This window comes from Hypanus sabinus, chromosome 13 (genome assembly GCF_030144855.1).
Source record: "Hypanus sabinus isolate sHypSab1 chromosome 13, sHypSab1.hap1, whole genome shotgun sequence".
Lineage (NCBI taxonomy): Eukaryota > Metazoa > Chordata > Chondrichthyes > Myliobatiformes > Dasyatidae > Hypanus > Hypanus sabinus.
The window spans coordinates 64,864,592-64,879,803 of record NC_082718.1 but is presented as its reverse complement, the minus strand read 5'-3'; the positions used below and the strand labels follow the sequence as shown (position 1 = coordinate 64,879,803).

At 39.4% G+C, this 15,212-nt stretch overlaps 1 protein-coding gene across 1 annotated transcript in view; it reads right to left on the bottom strand.

Annotated features, from left to right (window-relative positions):
- LOC132403954 (cilia- and flagella-associated protein 54-like) overlaps positions 1-15,212 on the bottom strand; it is a 460,583-nt gene that overhangs the window by 428,338 nt on the left and 17,033 nt on the right. The window contains exons 3-6 of the mRNA XM_059987831.1: positions 14,659-14,802; positions 11,772-11,943; positions 7,721-7,779; positions 5,529-5,672 (exon numbers count right to left, since the gene is read on the bottom strand). Of these exons, the coding sequence (XP_059843814.1) occupies positions 5,529-5,672; positions 7,721-7,779; positions 11,772-11,943; positions 14,659-14,802 (519 nt within the window). The remainder of the gene's footprint in view (positions 1-5,528; positions 5,673-7,720; positions 7,780-11,771; positions 11,944-14,658; positions 14,803-15,212) is intronic.

The following is a 15,212-nucleotide window of genomic DNA, read 5'->3' as shown; positions in this document are numbered from 1 at the left end:
TCAGTCCGAAGTCCGTGGTCCAGTCCACGGACTCTGGACTCCGGGTTTTCCGGTGGTCCCTTGCTGCAGTTGGACTTAACTAGAAACACCTGAGGCTCATATTGGAACTGGGAATATAAGTGGCCCTGGCATTCAGTGTGGTTGGGGGGTTGTCTTGTCAAGATACTCATGGCATAGATGGCTGCTGGAAGGCTAGAATGGACTCTTGCCATCCTTGGGGCCACGTTGGAGAACCATGACTTCTGGAACCCTTGCTGGTAGTAGTTGGAGTGGTCATTGTGGTACGGATTCAGCCGTTTCCTGGGCCAGCTGGATGGCCATCAGCCACTCTGAGCTAGGTAGGGATCTGGCTGCTTCTGTAGCCAGCAAAGGCTGCCAGCTGTAATGGCTACTCGGAGTTACCCCAATGCAGAGATGCAACTGTCTGTCGTTCCTTGGTATTTGTCTCTTCCTGTCCTTGCCCCTGCTGGGTAAGTCAAGCCGTTCTGCTGTTGCCCTGCAGGGGAATCTGTCTTGTCTTTGCCTCTGTTGGTAGGTCAGGCTGTTCTGCCATTACCCGACGGATGGTCCTGCCCTACCTTGGTGTGAAGTTATAGATGAGTCCCGGCTTGTCAGTGGTGATGCCCCTAGCTCCAGCCTCCAAGTTCCCCAAGCCAGCAGCCTCTAGCCTCAAGCCAAGCCTCAAGACCCCAAGTCCCTAACCAAGCCTCGTCACGTCCTCGCCTGGGTTTGGGAGTCCGAGCCCGAGGCAAGACCCAGGTTCTGGGTCCTTGTCCAGTCTCAGGCTTGGAGTCCACCCCAGACTCCTTGTTCCCAGTCCCTCATTCTGGTCCTGCTTCCCCTGCCTGGACTGCATCCCGTCCCATCCTTGGGTTCTGTCTCGTCCTGTTTCCAGGACTCCAGTGTCTGTGTCCTGCAGTTGGGTCCTGATTCAACGTCCAACTTATGACACTTGCTCTGTGTTGTATCTGAATAAAATAAAAATAAAATTAAAAATTCTAATCTCAAACTGCTTTGCTGTCATATCCACTTTGGGGGAAGGTTTTGGGAGTAAACCCAGAGGAAAAATCCAGAGCTGGAGTCATTAAATCAGTTCTACATTGACGTCAATGCTGAATAGCAACTCCCGCTGGTATCAAACTGCATTGGTTTTTGTTGTGCTTTTGGATTCATAAGCTGCATGGAGAGGGGGAACCTGGTGTGTAGGCAACAGCTTGCTCTCCATACATACTGCCTTGAGTATTGATTTTGATATAGACAATTAGGAAGCAACATCCATGATCAATCCCAACCAACAAAAGGCCACCGTGGCCTCCACAGCTATCTGTTGCCACAGATTCACCACCCTCTGGCTATAGTTGTTCCTTCTCATCAGTTGTACTAAAGGGATGTCCTTCTAATTTGAATCTATGCCCTCTGGTCCTAGAGTCCCCACTATAGGTAATGTTCTCTCCACATCCACTCTATCTAGGCCGGGGGTCGGCAACCCGCGGCTCCGGAGACACATGTGGCTCTTTTACGTCTGTGCTGCGGCTCCCTGTTGCTTTGGGAAATAATTGGTCAGTATTTAATTAAAATGTATTTTATGTTAGTTTTTGAAATGTAATTCTAAATTTGAAGATTATGGTGATCTTGTACAATCTAATTAAGACGTTGTGGCGACCCATTTCCTGACACATCCGAACTGGCTCACAATTAGCCAGCGTTCAGGCTAAGGGAGATAGCCTACGGGGGTTTGTGAGTACGTGTCTTTTGCAGCATCCGCGCCCATGGGGGGGCGGGTTGAGGGAGGCTTAAAAGCAAGGCTGTTTAGTTCGAATAAAGCTATCTTTGACTGCAGTTTACTGACTGCGTGTAGCACACCGCTACAACGTGTTTTTATCACTGGCTGTCCAGAGGGAAGGTGCTGAAACGCTTTGTCGCGTGTCTGGAAGAAGTGAAAACTTTCCTGGGCAGCAAAGGGCCCACCTTTCCTGAGCTGGAACAGCCAGAGTGGCTGGAAAAGCTACACTTCATGGTAGACATGACAGCGCACCTAAACACGCTGAACACAGCTCTTCAGGGGTAAGGACGTACAGCCCTGCACATGTTGGAGGATGTTTTGGCATTCGAGCGCAAGTTGACAGTGCTTGCCAGAGATTTACAGAAAGGCACATTGTCTCACTTCCCCAATTTGAGAGAGTTCAAACAAGGTCACGACATGATAAATTTGGAGTATTTACATTCTACAATCGTCGCAATGCAAACATCGTTTGGGAAACGCTTCTGTGAGTTCAGAGAGGAAAAAAACATATTATCCTTCCCGGTCACTCCCCTAAGCATCGATCCATCCCTACTGAATATGACTGCATTGTCAGGTGTGAGTCAACCTGACCAAGTATGATAAATATTTTAATTGCCTATTATTTTACGTATATTCATATGTTTTCATTGTTCAGTGAAATAGTCCTTTTATTTTTCAGGTTGACAGCTGGTTGACGTTATTTTTGGTTTGCTGCTGGCGGCAAATTTAAGTTTGGCGTTTTTCATAAATACAAGAAGGACTCAAATAGACGTTGAGTATTTTACTTAAAAGTAACCTTCAACCCAAGGTCTTTTTTTCGGAGTTCAAAATGTTTTTGTTGCATGCAGAAATGTAATTTCGTTTTCTCTGCAGGAGTTCATCAATTTCATAAATGCAACACATTATAGTTTGTTTATACATAGCATAAAGGCAAAACAAAACGTTGTATGCAGTGTTATTTCATTTCAAATGTAAAACGGGTTTTGCGGCTCCCAGTGTTTTCTTTTCTGTGGGAAACAGGTCCAATTGGCTCTTTCAGTGGTAAAGGTTGCTGACCCCTGATCTAGGCCTTTCAATATTCAATGGGTTTCAATGAGATCCTTCCTCATTCTTCTAAGCTTCAGTGAACATAGGGCTAGAGCCATCAAGCATGCCTGATGCATTAGCCATTTCATTCCTGGAATCACTCTTGTGAACTTCCTCTGGACCATCTGGTTTTTAATATTCAACTCCTCTCGAAATGAACATGAATACATATTGCATTTTCCTTCCTTACTACCAATTCAACCTACAAATTAACCTTCAGGAAATCCTGCACATGGACTCCAAAGTCTCTCTGCACAAGTGATTTCTGAATTTTATATCCAATTAAAAATGATCTATGCCTTTATTCTACCTGCCAAATTGCATGACCATGCACTTCCCTACACTGTATTCCATGGGCCACTTTTTTGCCCGTTCCCCTAATTTGTCTAAGTTCTTCTGTAAACTTCCTGCTTCTACCTGCCCCTTCACCTACCTTTGTATCATCTACAAAAATGGACACAATGGCACAAATTCCAGTATCCAAATCATTGACACATGATGTGAAAAGGAGTGGCCCCAACACAAACTCTTGCAGAACACCACTAATCACTGCCAGCCAAACAGAAAATGCCCCTTTTTCCCCACACTTTGCCTTCTGCCAGTCAGCCAATCTTCTGCCATGCTAATTTCTTTCCTGTAATACTATGGGCTCTTATCTTAGTGTCTCATGTGTGGCACCTTGTAAAAGGACTTCTGTAAATCCAAGTAAACAACATCTACAGACTCTCTATTGTCTATGCTGCTTATTACTTCTTCAAAGAATTCCAACAGGTTTGTCAGGCAAGATTTCCTTAAAGAAACCATGCTGACTTTGGCCTATTTTATCATGTGCCTTCCAAGTACCCTGAAACCTCATCCTTAGTAATAGACTCCAACATCTTTCCAATCACTGAAGTCAGATTAACTGGCCTCTAATTTCCTGTCTTTTGTTTCCCTTACATTTTAAATAATGGAGTGACATTTGCAATTTTCCATTCCTCTGGAATCTGTCCAGAATCTAGTGATTCTTGAAAGATCACTACTAGTGTCTCCACAATTTCTTCAGCTACCTCCATCAGAACCCTGGAGTGTAGTCCATCTGGCCCATGTGACTTATCTACTTTCAGACCTTTCAGTTTTCCAAGCACCTTCTCCTTAGTAGTGACGACTATACTCACTTCTGCCCTGACACTCTTGAAGTTCTAGCATTCTGTTGATGTCCTCCAGAGTGAAGACTGGCGCAAAATACTTATTAAGCTAATCTGCGATTGTTTTGCCCCCATTGCTACCTCTCCAATGTAATTTTCCAACAGTCCAATATCCACTCATGCCTTTCTTTTACTTGTTTATATCTGGAAAAATAACTTCTGGCATCCTCTTTTATATTACAGGCTTCTATTCTCTTCTTATTGATTTTTTGTTACCTTCTGTTGGTTTATAAAAGCTTCCCAATCTTTTTGCTTCCCAATAATTTTTGATATATTAGATGTCCTCTCTTTTCCTTTTATGCTATTTTTTACTTCTCGTCAGCCCCAGTTACCTCATTCTTCCTTTAGAATACTTCTTCTTTGAGATAAATCTATCTTGCACCTTCTGAATTGCTTCCAAAAACACCAGCCATTGGTGTATTGCCATCCTCCCTGCTAGTGTCCCCTTCCAACCAACTTTAACCAGTTCCTCTCTTATGCCTCTGTAGTTCTCTTTACTTCACTGTAATACATACATCTTGTTTTAGCTTCTCCCTTTCAAACTGCAGGGAGAATATATTATGATCACTGACTCTTAAGTGTTTCTCAACTTTAAGCTCACTAACCAAACCTGGTTCATTTAGCAACCCCCAATCCAGAATTGCTTTTTTCCCGCATGGGCTCAACCACAAGCTGCTTTAAAAAGCCATCTTGTAGGTGTAACACGTTCTTTATGTACAGGCCATACCTTCTCCTGAAGAAATTCCAATGATCGAGAAATCTGAAACCCTGCCGCCTGCATCAATTCATCAGCCACACTTTTATTTGCCAAATCATCGTATTCTTACCCTAACTAGCTTTTGGTACAGGCAGCAATACAGAGTGGTCCTACTAGTCCTGCTTACAGTTTTCTACCAAGTTCCCTATATTCTCTCTTCTGGACCTCATCTTGACTCTAAACATCAACTGTCCATTTCCCTCCACAGATACTGTCTGACCCGTTGAGTTCCTCCAGCAGCTCTTTTTTTTGCTCCAGATTCCAGCATCTGCAGTCTCTTGTGTCTCCACTAACCATATCTCCCTTGATTCCCTTAATATCCAGTAATTTATCATTCCAGGGCCAGAGACAGACAAGACAGAGATGTTCCTGCATCTATATATCTAACATGCACAAGGCTAAGAAAGAAAATAAGGTGAGTGCTCAAGAATTTAGTTAACTACAGGAAAACATATCAAATGGAAAATGAAGTTAAAAGTAATTAATTTTTAAAGAAGTTATATTTTTTTAGATGAATAAGAGGAATGTGGAAGTCATCAAGGTATTTCTCTGCCAATATGAAGGTTTGGCAGATGTGAATGTTGATTAAAAGTGATTTGCATTTTTACTTATTGCACAATTGAAGAATGGATTATGCAGTGTGGAGTGTATATAAAAATATGTAGCATGAACAAAGATTAAATAAATGTTGATTGGAACAATTAAAATATTATACCTCTCCAAGTATGCCAGAGTCACAGTCATAGTAACACTGACACACAGCTGTATAAAGTGTGGCTCTCCAGCTAAGATAGCGAACTGTCAAAAGTGGGGCAGATGATTCCATGCTGATGCTGGCCCACAGTACATATTCAAAAGCCTGTTCAAACAACATGAATTATGAAACAAGTCAGATTCTCAATATAGCTGAAAATTAAACTATACCCACAGTGTTTCTTTTTAATTTATCTATACTATCTGGACTAGAAATTCTCTGACTTTAAATTGATCCATAATCAGGTATTGTGTCACTTACCTGCAGCTGTTCATCCCAGCACTGCTCATGCCCAATTTTCTGTCATTATCACTGTGTAACAGCAAGTCCTTATTTTCTGTGGGCAAACATTATTCTCCCAATTATAGCACAGCAGGGGTTTGTTCGCAAACCGATACCTTTCAGAATTGTAGCTTAAAACCATAAAATCTCAGAAAGGTATCAGGCTACTGCTTCACATTAGCTTGAGGTTTCCAACCAAGTTGCTGGGAATGCAACCTCAACAGGAAAGACAGTGAGCACTTGTATTCACTCACACTAGCCTGCTGGGTGCAGGTTCAAAAAGATATATGGTTTATCATCATGGATATATACCTTGGTCTGTGCAGCCTCACAGGAATCTCACTTGTCCATTCTCACTCCCAAGGTAAATAATGTTAATAAGCAAGAGGCAGAGAACATGCCACTGTGATTTACATCTCCAAGCAGAATCTCAGATTAGGATGGACTGAATAAGCAAAGCAAGGTGTAGAAGTGGAAGAGGAACCTAAAGCACCTTCAGGACCATTGAGACAGGTATGAAAACAGAGGTACGTGTAGTTGGAGCAGACACTTTGTGCGGAGCATTAAGTCAACATTCTGCTGTTTATTAGCCCACCCTTGCTGTCTTTCCTTACAGTCTTACTTATTCGACCACCTTTCTTGTCCTCAACCCTACCACCTACTGCCCTGCTGCTGTGGTTCAAGCCCTCCCAAATGGCACTAGCAAATCTCCTAACAAAGATATTGGTGCCCCTTGAGTTCAGATGCAAACCATTTTGTTTGTACATGTCCTGGAAGAGAGTCCAATGATCCATAGATCCAAAGTTCTCCCATCTGCAATTGTGGTGAATGAACTTCTTTCCCCTTATACTCCAGCCAGCTGCCTCAACCCAGTTCCAGCACTTCACCACATAGGAAGATATTTATCACTAATTTTAAACCAATGCGGGATAACTTAGTCATTAAAGACACTATAAAAGCAAGCTTGAAACGCAAGCACAGAGGGAGACGGAGGAAAAATAACTGATACAAATCTAGGTAAAGGAAGAGGACCAAATGCAGACAAAAAGACAAAGATAGTATAATCACTCAAACATATGGAATTCTTGGGCAGTCCCTTGGAATTGAGGATGAATTACCTGCACCAGGGACAGCTGTTAAAGCAAGCAGTGTGGTTATGTAAACACACACAGAGTGCCCTACTAATCACTCATTCATTACATCACAGATACACAAGTGTTCTTCTTCTAAACTGCCCTGCTCCATTATCCTTCTCCCCTTACTCTCTTAGTCTCCAAAGTTCTCGCTTATTTCCCATCTCTGCCTCTTTCAGTCTCCCCTCTCTATTAGGCCTCACCACTTTTAGCTCCTACTCCCTTTATTTACCTCCTGCCCAGTTAAATATCTCCTTATGATTCACACATACCATCTCTATCCCTGGTGCTCCCCAGCTGTTAACTACTAGCCATTTACTCTCTCTTAAATCAAAGCCATCCACTACAATGTGAATCAACCACCTCAGAGCTCATTCCCTAATTACCATCCTCAAGACACTTCAAAGGTGGGGAAAGGGAAACAAATAGGTGTATATGGATCAATTTGTTTAAAAATATTTCAGAGAAACACTTTATTTTACTTATACCGTACAAGTGCATGTTGATTTATTATAATATCAAAAGAAAAATTAAAATGTAAACAAGAAATGGGAAACATTTTCTTTTAACTATCTGTAGAGGATAAACACTGTAGCAGAGTACCTCATGTAAAGTTATATCTGCTTAGTACAAAAATAAATGAACTCCAGTAGCTCTGTGTGCCTTTCCTGACAAGCAACAATGCAAAATTTATCCCAACATTGAAGATAAAAGAACAGCCAATTTAATGTGTCTTACCTGAGCATAGAATGCTAAAACCATTAAATGTCTACAGATGGTATAAATGTAAGTTGTACCTAAAAGCAGAGAAATATATCAATACAATTCTAACAAATGGAAAGATATATTTAAACTAATGATGCTTAATTAATGAAAAAATAAAAACACAAAATGCTGGCAGAACTCAGCAGGCCAGACAGCATCTATGGAAGGAGGTAGTGACGACGTTTCAGGCCAAAACCCTTCATCAGGAGTGATTATAGATGCTGTCTGGCCTGCTGAGTTCTGCCAGCATTTTGTGTTTTTATTTATTTCCAGCATCTGCAGATTCACTCGTGATGCTTAATTAATGGTTGCTTTTAAGGAAAATACACTTCGGCTTTGAAACATATGAGAAAGCAATTAACAACTTAAAAAACTATTTTGTCTTCTGCATTTAAATAATTCAGGAAACATGAGAGGCATGTTCAGTTCATATGCTATTTGCATGATACCACACCTACTTTTATAAAATCGTGCTATTGCAAAATTAAAAAGGACAATTATGAACCACTGATTTAATGTTATGGAGATATCCGTTCAATGGCTGAAGTAAGCTCATAATAAAGTAGCTATCAATGTACATATCAGGATTGGTCCCGAGAGCAATAGTGGTAAAATTAGAGTTACAGAGCAAACACACAAAATTTTTTAAAAGTAAAAGAAATATTAAAAAGGAACATTATTCCTGATGAACTACTTACTGTGACAAGTACTTATCACAGTACATGTAATAGAACATAAACTCAAAGTAGTTCTTAAAAGAGTTTGGCATTATTGATGGTTATAAGATTAGGTAATGACATTGAAATTACAACAGGACAAACATCACTATATGCCATCAAGTTGCAGGTAAAACCAATGCTGCCACTAATAATACCTCCTGATGAAGCAGCATGTCTTCTTTGAAATACTTCTTGCCTCCTAACCATTCATTATTTGGGAAGTGCAACAGGGCAGCAGGGATTGATGGAAGAAAATCTGTCAACTCTGCAATTTATCAACCAATTCACTTTATGATCTGTATCACTCCAAATCATTTCACATTAATGTGTCTCATTCATACAATAAACAGTAAATAAATAATTACTCCCAATACTAGAACAATCTACGAAGCTGCCAGATATCCCTTTCTCTATAATAGTGCAAAGCACAATCTGTCAAAATCAGAATCAGATGTATTATCACTGACATACATTCTGTGCCTCTTCATTATATACATCTGTACACCTGCTTCTAATGCAAATATCTAATCAAACAATCATGCGCCAGCAACTCAATTCATAACAACCAGAGCATAGTCAAGAGTTTCAGTTGATGTTCAGACTAAATATCAGAATGATATTCACTTGAGTATCTGAAAAACTGCAGATCTCCTGGGATTTTCACACACAAACTCAGTTTCTGGAGTTTACAGAGAATGGTGCAAAAAACAACAAAAAAAAAATCCAGTGAGCATCAGTTCTGTGTGTAAAACCGCTTTTTTAATGAGGAAGAGGAGAATTGCCAAACAGTTTCAAGATGACATGAAGGCAACAGTAACTCAAATAACCACGTTACACCAGTGGTGTGCCTAAGAGCATCTCTAATCAGACAACATGTTGAACATTGAAGTGGATATGCTGAAACAGCAGAAGACAGCAGAAAAAGGTTAGAAGTACTCTTAAAGAGGAAATAAAAAAAACAAAGTGATGGTATGAGATAAATCTGGCAAATTAGGTTAAAGAAAATCCCAAAAGGTTCTATAGCAACATTATATAAAAAAGTGTCCAGAGAGAGTAGATCCCAGTAGAGATCAGCAGTGTTGGCTATGCCTTGAGCCACAGAAGATGTCTGATTTTTAATGAATAGTTCTCCTCAGTGTTGATTGAGGAGAAAATAATAGTTGCTTAAGAGATAGGGAAAGAAGTGGAGATGTTTTAAGAAAACATTCATATTACAAGGGAAGAGGTATTTGCAGCCTTACAGTACATTAAGATGGATAAATTCCAGGGCCTGACAAAGTGCATCCTCTGACTTTATGAGAAGCTGGAGGGAAAACTGCAGATGCCCTTGGGAGATATTTGCTTCATCAGTAGTCATCTGTCAAGTTTACAAAGACTGGGAGGTGGCTAATTTTGCACTGTTGTTTGAAATGGATAGTGAAGACAAGCCAAAGAACTACATCAGTTGTGCAGAGATTACTGGAAGGAACTCTGAGGGACAGAATCTGGATAGACAGTGCCTGATTCAGAAGAATCAGCATGACATTGTGTGTGGAAATTAATACTTGACGAACCTTTAGAGTTTTTTGAAGTAACCAAAAAGGTAGATGACGACAGGGCAGTGGATGCTGTCTATTCAGACTTTAGCAAGGTCTTTGCCAAGATTCCACATAATAGATTGGTCTGAAAGGTTAAGTCTCATGGGATACAGGGAGATCTATTTAGATGAATTGAAAACTGACTCGGAGGCAGAAAACAGAGGGTACTGACTGAAGGTTGTTTCTCAGAATGGAGGCCAGTGACTAATGGCATGCTGCAGAGAGTGTTTGGACCCTTGTTATTTAAGTGGACTGAGGTGTGACAAATACATTTCAATGCAAATAGGTGTTAGGTGATGTATTTCGGAAAGTCAAACCGCATGGGACTTGTATTATGAATGGTAGGTTACTATGGAGTATAATTGACCAGAGGAACTTTGAAGAGCAAATTTATAGTTTGTTGAAACTGGCAACAGAGTGGTTAAAAAAAATGGTGTTTAGCATGCTGGGCTTCATCAATCAGAGTACTCCATATTGGACTGGGACATGATGTTGCATAGGTGTAAGTCATTGGTGAGGCCACAATTGGAGTACTGTGTAGAGTTTTGATCACCCTGTTATAGGTTAAACTGGAAAAAGTGCAGAAAAGATTTATTTTTACTTTATTTTATTTAGAGATACAATGCGGAACAGGCTTTTTTGGCCCAACAGGCTGCCAAAGGAAACCCATGTGCACAGAGGAAAAATATACAAACTTTATTACAAAAATGTTGCCAGGGCTCAGGGTCTTGTATTACAGGGAATTGCTGGCTATGCTAGGTCTTTATTCCTTGGAAGTGGAACAGTATGAGGGGCAACATTACTAAAATGTTTAAAATGATGAGAGTTATGGAAAAGGTGGACGGTAACAGTCTCTACCCCAGGGTAGGGGAGAACAAAAGTAGAAAGCATAGATTTAGGGTGAGAGGGGAAAGATTTAGAAAGCACCTGGGGTGAAAATGCTTTCATACAGAGGGTAATAAGTATATGGAACAATCTGCCAGAGAAAGTGGTTGAAACAGGTACAATAGTACATTTAAAGAACACTAAGAGAGGTATATGAAGGAGCAGGATTATGGGCTGTATGCAAGAAATTGGAACTTGCTGGTTGGGCACCATGGCTGGCATGGACTTGTTCAGCTGAAGGTTCTGTATCCATGTTGTATTGCTCTATGGCTCTAACTTGTTTTTTCTAATGTGCTTTTGAAAACCATTGAAAGAATCTGCTTACACAACTCTCAGACTGTGCATCCCATCTGAATAATCAAAGAAATGTCCTTAACAAGTCTATATTGTTATTTATAAACAAGTAATAGTATTTTTCCCAAAATAATGCATTAATGTTGAAAAACTTCTCAACCTCCAATATAGAGAGTTCTGCAGACAGTTATCCACCATGATCGTTTCTTTTGTCCACTTAAAAACATTAATTGGGATATTCTTTGAAAAGAAAGTCTTTATGCACTATGGAAATTTCTGCACCATGCCAGCAGCTTTCTATTATGATCAGGTAGCAAATGAGATTCCACTCCAGTCTTACAAACCCAAAAACCATGCTTATAGGCAATTTAGAAAAATAAAAACAGATAAAAGGAAAAGTTGTACTAAACTAGTAATGGTAATATTTAGATACTCTAACAAAGTAAAATAATTTTTGGTTTCTCAATAAATAGGAGTGGAGAGGCAATAATCTCTTTTAATAATGTAAATTTATTATTGTTTTTGAAAAGCAAGAATAAACTAAAATACCATTGAAAATGATCCAGAAAAGATGTTCTTTAGGCAAGGCAACTTGCATAATAAGTCGAAGGAAATTAAGAATACTCCTGCACTTCTTTCTTGACTCCAGATTCAACAGCTTGGGATCAACTTTTTTCACCATTTGGTAACAGCAAACACTGTACATTTGCAGCGCATGAAACTACAAAACAACAGAATAATGTTATAAACAACTTGCATAACTAAAGTTATTTCAATGACTATGGATTCAGCCTTCATCCTATCAGTTTTGAAATATAAGTACTTACATATTCCTGAATTATCAAATGTATTTGCTGCAATCTCTCACATGGCAATAAAATGATTCATTTCACTTATGTTATGTAAAGACAGTACCAAACATGTATTAATTAAAGCAGTTGCCTCTATTGACGTGACCTGCACTTACATGTAATATTATTACACAAAAGAAAACAAAATCAGAAGTTAGATTGCAAAAAAGGGTGAGGACTTGTTATCAATTAATTGCCTGAACCTTTTATTTGTAATCCAGAAAGCATAAACCCTTGTTACTATCTGCTAATTTAAGTTATCATTGCATTCAGTAAGCAATGTCAAGTTACTAAGTGCTGCATACCTCAAGAGGGAGGGAGTGAGAAGCTTATATTGGTAATGGCTATTACAAGACCTTACTTGGAGCAAGCCTATACATATAAAAAGATGTGCACTCTAGTTTCAAAAGGATGGGAAATGGATTTTTTTTTAAAAAGCTCCCTTCAGGAAAGTGCTATTAGGCTATAAAACAAAAACTTTATGCTACCTTAAAAGTTTCTTCCCCAAACAGTTAACTTAATCAACCATTCCAGTTAGTCCAGCTCTGCACTGCACTATCAACACTTTAAACCACTTTTTATATCACTGTTTATGCACAGTTTATTACATACTTATTCTTCAACTTAATTTATTATATAATTCTTTATAACTGTTGTTTTTATTGCATGTTATGCAACACGCCATAGCAAATTCTGAATACACGTAAATATATATGGGAAATGAAGTTGATCCTTCATCCTTGGTACCATTCCAGATATAGCACAAGCCAGGAAAAGAATGGCTCCCTGATACCAGACCTCTGTATAAAAGGATGAAATGGCCAGCATATACTTTATGACTACTGTCAGCCCCAAACATGTATACTCAGAAAGCTGTGGAAATCTGGGGCCCTGGAGATTAATATCAGGAGTCAAGTTCTGTCAGGGATCCAAGAACTAGTGGTCAAAAATTAGTAAATGTATTTTCAAATTCAATTTTCCAGCAACCTATTAGCCTATTAATTGCTATTAGATTGCCACTTGAGTTCTCTATCCCACTTAACTCTTACCTATTTGATAGTGTCTTCCTCCCCTGTTACAGCAAGACCCAATGCAAGCTTGACAAATAAGTTCATCTACTGTCTGGTCATGTTGTAGCAATCTATTAGCCTCAGACATCGTGCAGTCATAGCCTACAATTCACCTCTCAGCAATCTCTGTTAGAACAACCAGAAAAATAATATGTTCCATCACAACGTTGCACATTTTATCGTGCTACCAACATCACAGTTATATTTCACACTTTGCATATGCTGCCAGCTTTTCAATCGACTAAATACAAATTTCATCCTTTAACACGTTTCTTTCTCTGTTTCAGAACAAGAATGCATATCCAGTCGCAGTAAGAGTTATCCATTGGGGTCAGTAGCTAAACACCACCTTACTCCAATGAACGAGTACTACCAATTATCAGTGGACAACTTGTATTCTTGCAGATTGTCTAAGCCTAAGTGATGATTTTTTATTTAGAGATACAGCATATTAACAGGCCCTTACAACCCAATGAGCCCATGCCATCCAATTACACCCAGGTAACCAGTTAACATACTAAAACGTACATTTCTGGAATATGGTAAGAAACCAGAGCATCTGGAGGAAAATCTCATGGTCACAAGAAGAACATACAAGCTCCTTACAGTCACTGGTGGGAATTGAACCCAGGTCACTGGCACTCTAAACCATCATGCTAACCGTGCCGCCCATAACGATGATGATGATAATACAATTCCTTGGGCACAAGTGCCAGCTTGTCAGAGGGCAGGGTTACCTATTATTTATTTTGCATCAGATTGAAGCAAGATTATGCAGAGTTATGTAGAATGAAATGCTTGGTGCACAGACAAGTCTTCTAGTAGGTTTTGTACAAAATCAAGGACCATGAAGTTAATTTGACACCACCTCAGCTCAGAAGTTGGAATATTCTACTGTAGATCTATAGAATGTACACAACAGGCTGCACTTTCACTCCCAAAAATCATAGACTGTCACTAGCAGAAATGGCTAGATCTGATACGAACAGAAATAAAGAGCAAGTTACCAAAAGTCAAGGAATTCAGCACTAAGTCCTGAAGGCTACAACATGACCAGATAGTAGATCAACTTATTTCTCAAGCTTGCATTGAGTCTTGCTGTAACAGGGGAGGAAGACACTAACAAATAGGTAAGAGTTAAGTGGGATAGAGAACTCAAGTGGCAAACAATTAGAAACTCAGGGTCACTCCTGCAGACTTATCCAAGTACACTACACTATCCAACATCATCTAATCTGCCCTGCTTCTCCTTCCAAAAATGCTTCCTGTCTTGCTCAGCCCAATATTTTGTGGTTTTATTTCAGATTTTTATCATCTGCCGCTTTTATAGTTTTTGGATTTAAAATACTTTATCAGCACAGAATAATGGATCTATTGTAAATAGAGACAGAGGAAAAAAATCAGTGGATAGACCAGGATAATAAAGTCACAAAGACATGGTTCAGGCATTCACTGATTACAAATATATACATGTATTTCGCATTTCTTGTCATAAAAAGACATTTATGAACATACCATAAAGCTGGAATTATCCACTTCAAGTCCATTTACAAAGAACGTGGCTTTAAACTTCTCTATATCTGTGATATCATCCATCCTGAAAGAACCAAATTTCTGCAGGTATCGTCCATAACATTGGCATGCAGCCAACTTGTATAGCTAGGAGTTAATGCCAACATTAGAATACAACAAAAGAGTGGAAAAACAACTTATTATTTAAATAGAACAACACTGCAACATTTTGCAGTACAGATGAATCTGAGTATCTGAGTACATGTGTGATAGCATTCGGATACAAACAAATAACAAGGTTAGCTAATTGATTATTGGCCATTATTGCAAGGGTATGCAGTATAAAAGTCAAGAACATTTGCTACAAATTTATGTGGTATTGATGAGACCACACAAGGAGGATATATACAGTTTTGGTCCCAGGTTTCACTAGGTTGATTTACCAGATGAAGTGCAGGTCAGGAAGAGAAGAATGAAAGGTGATGTTTTTGAAATGGAGATTCAGAGAGGGTTAACAGGGTATATACCAAGAGCGCAAACACGAGGAAATCTGTAGA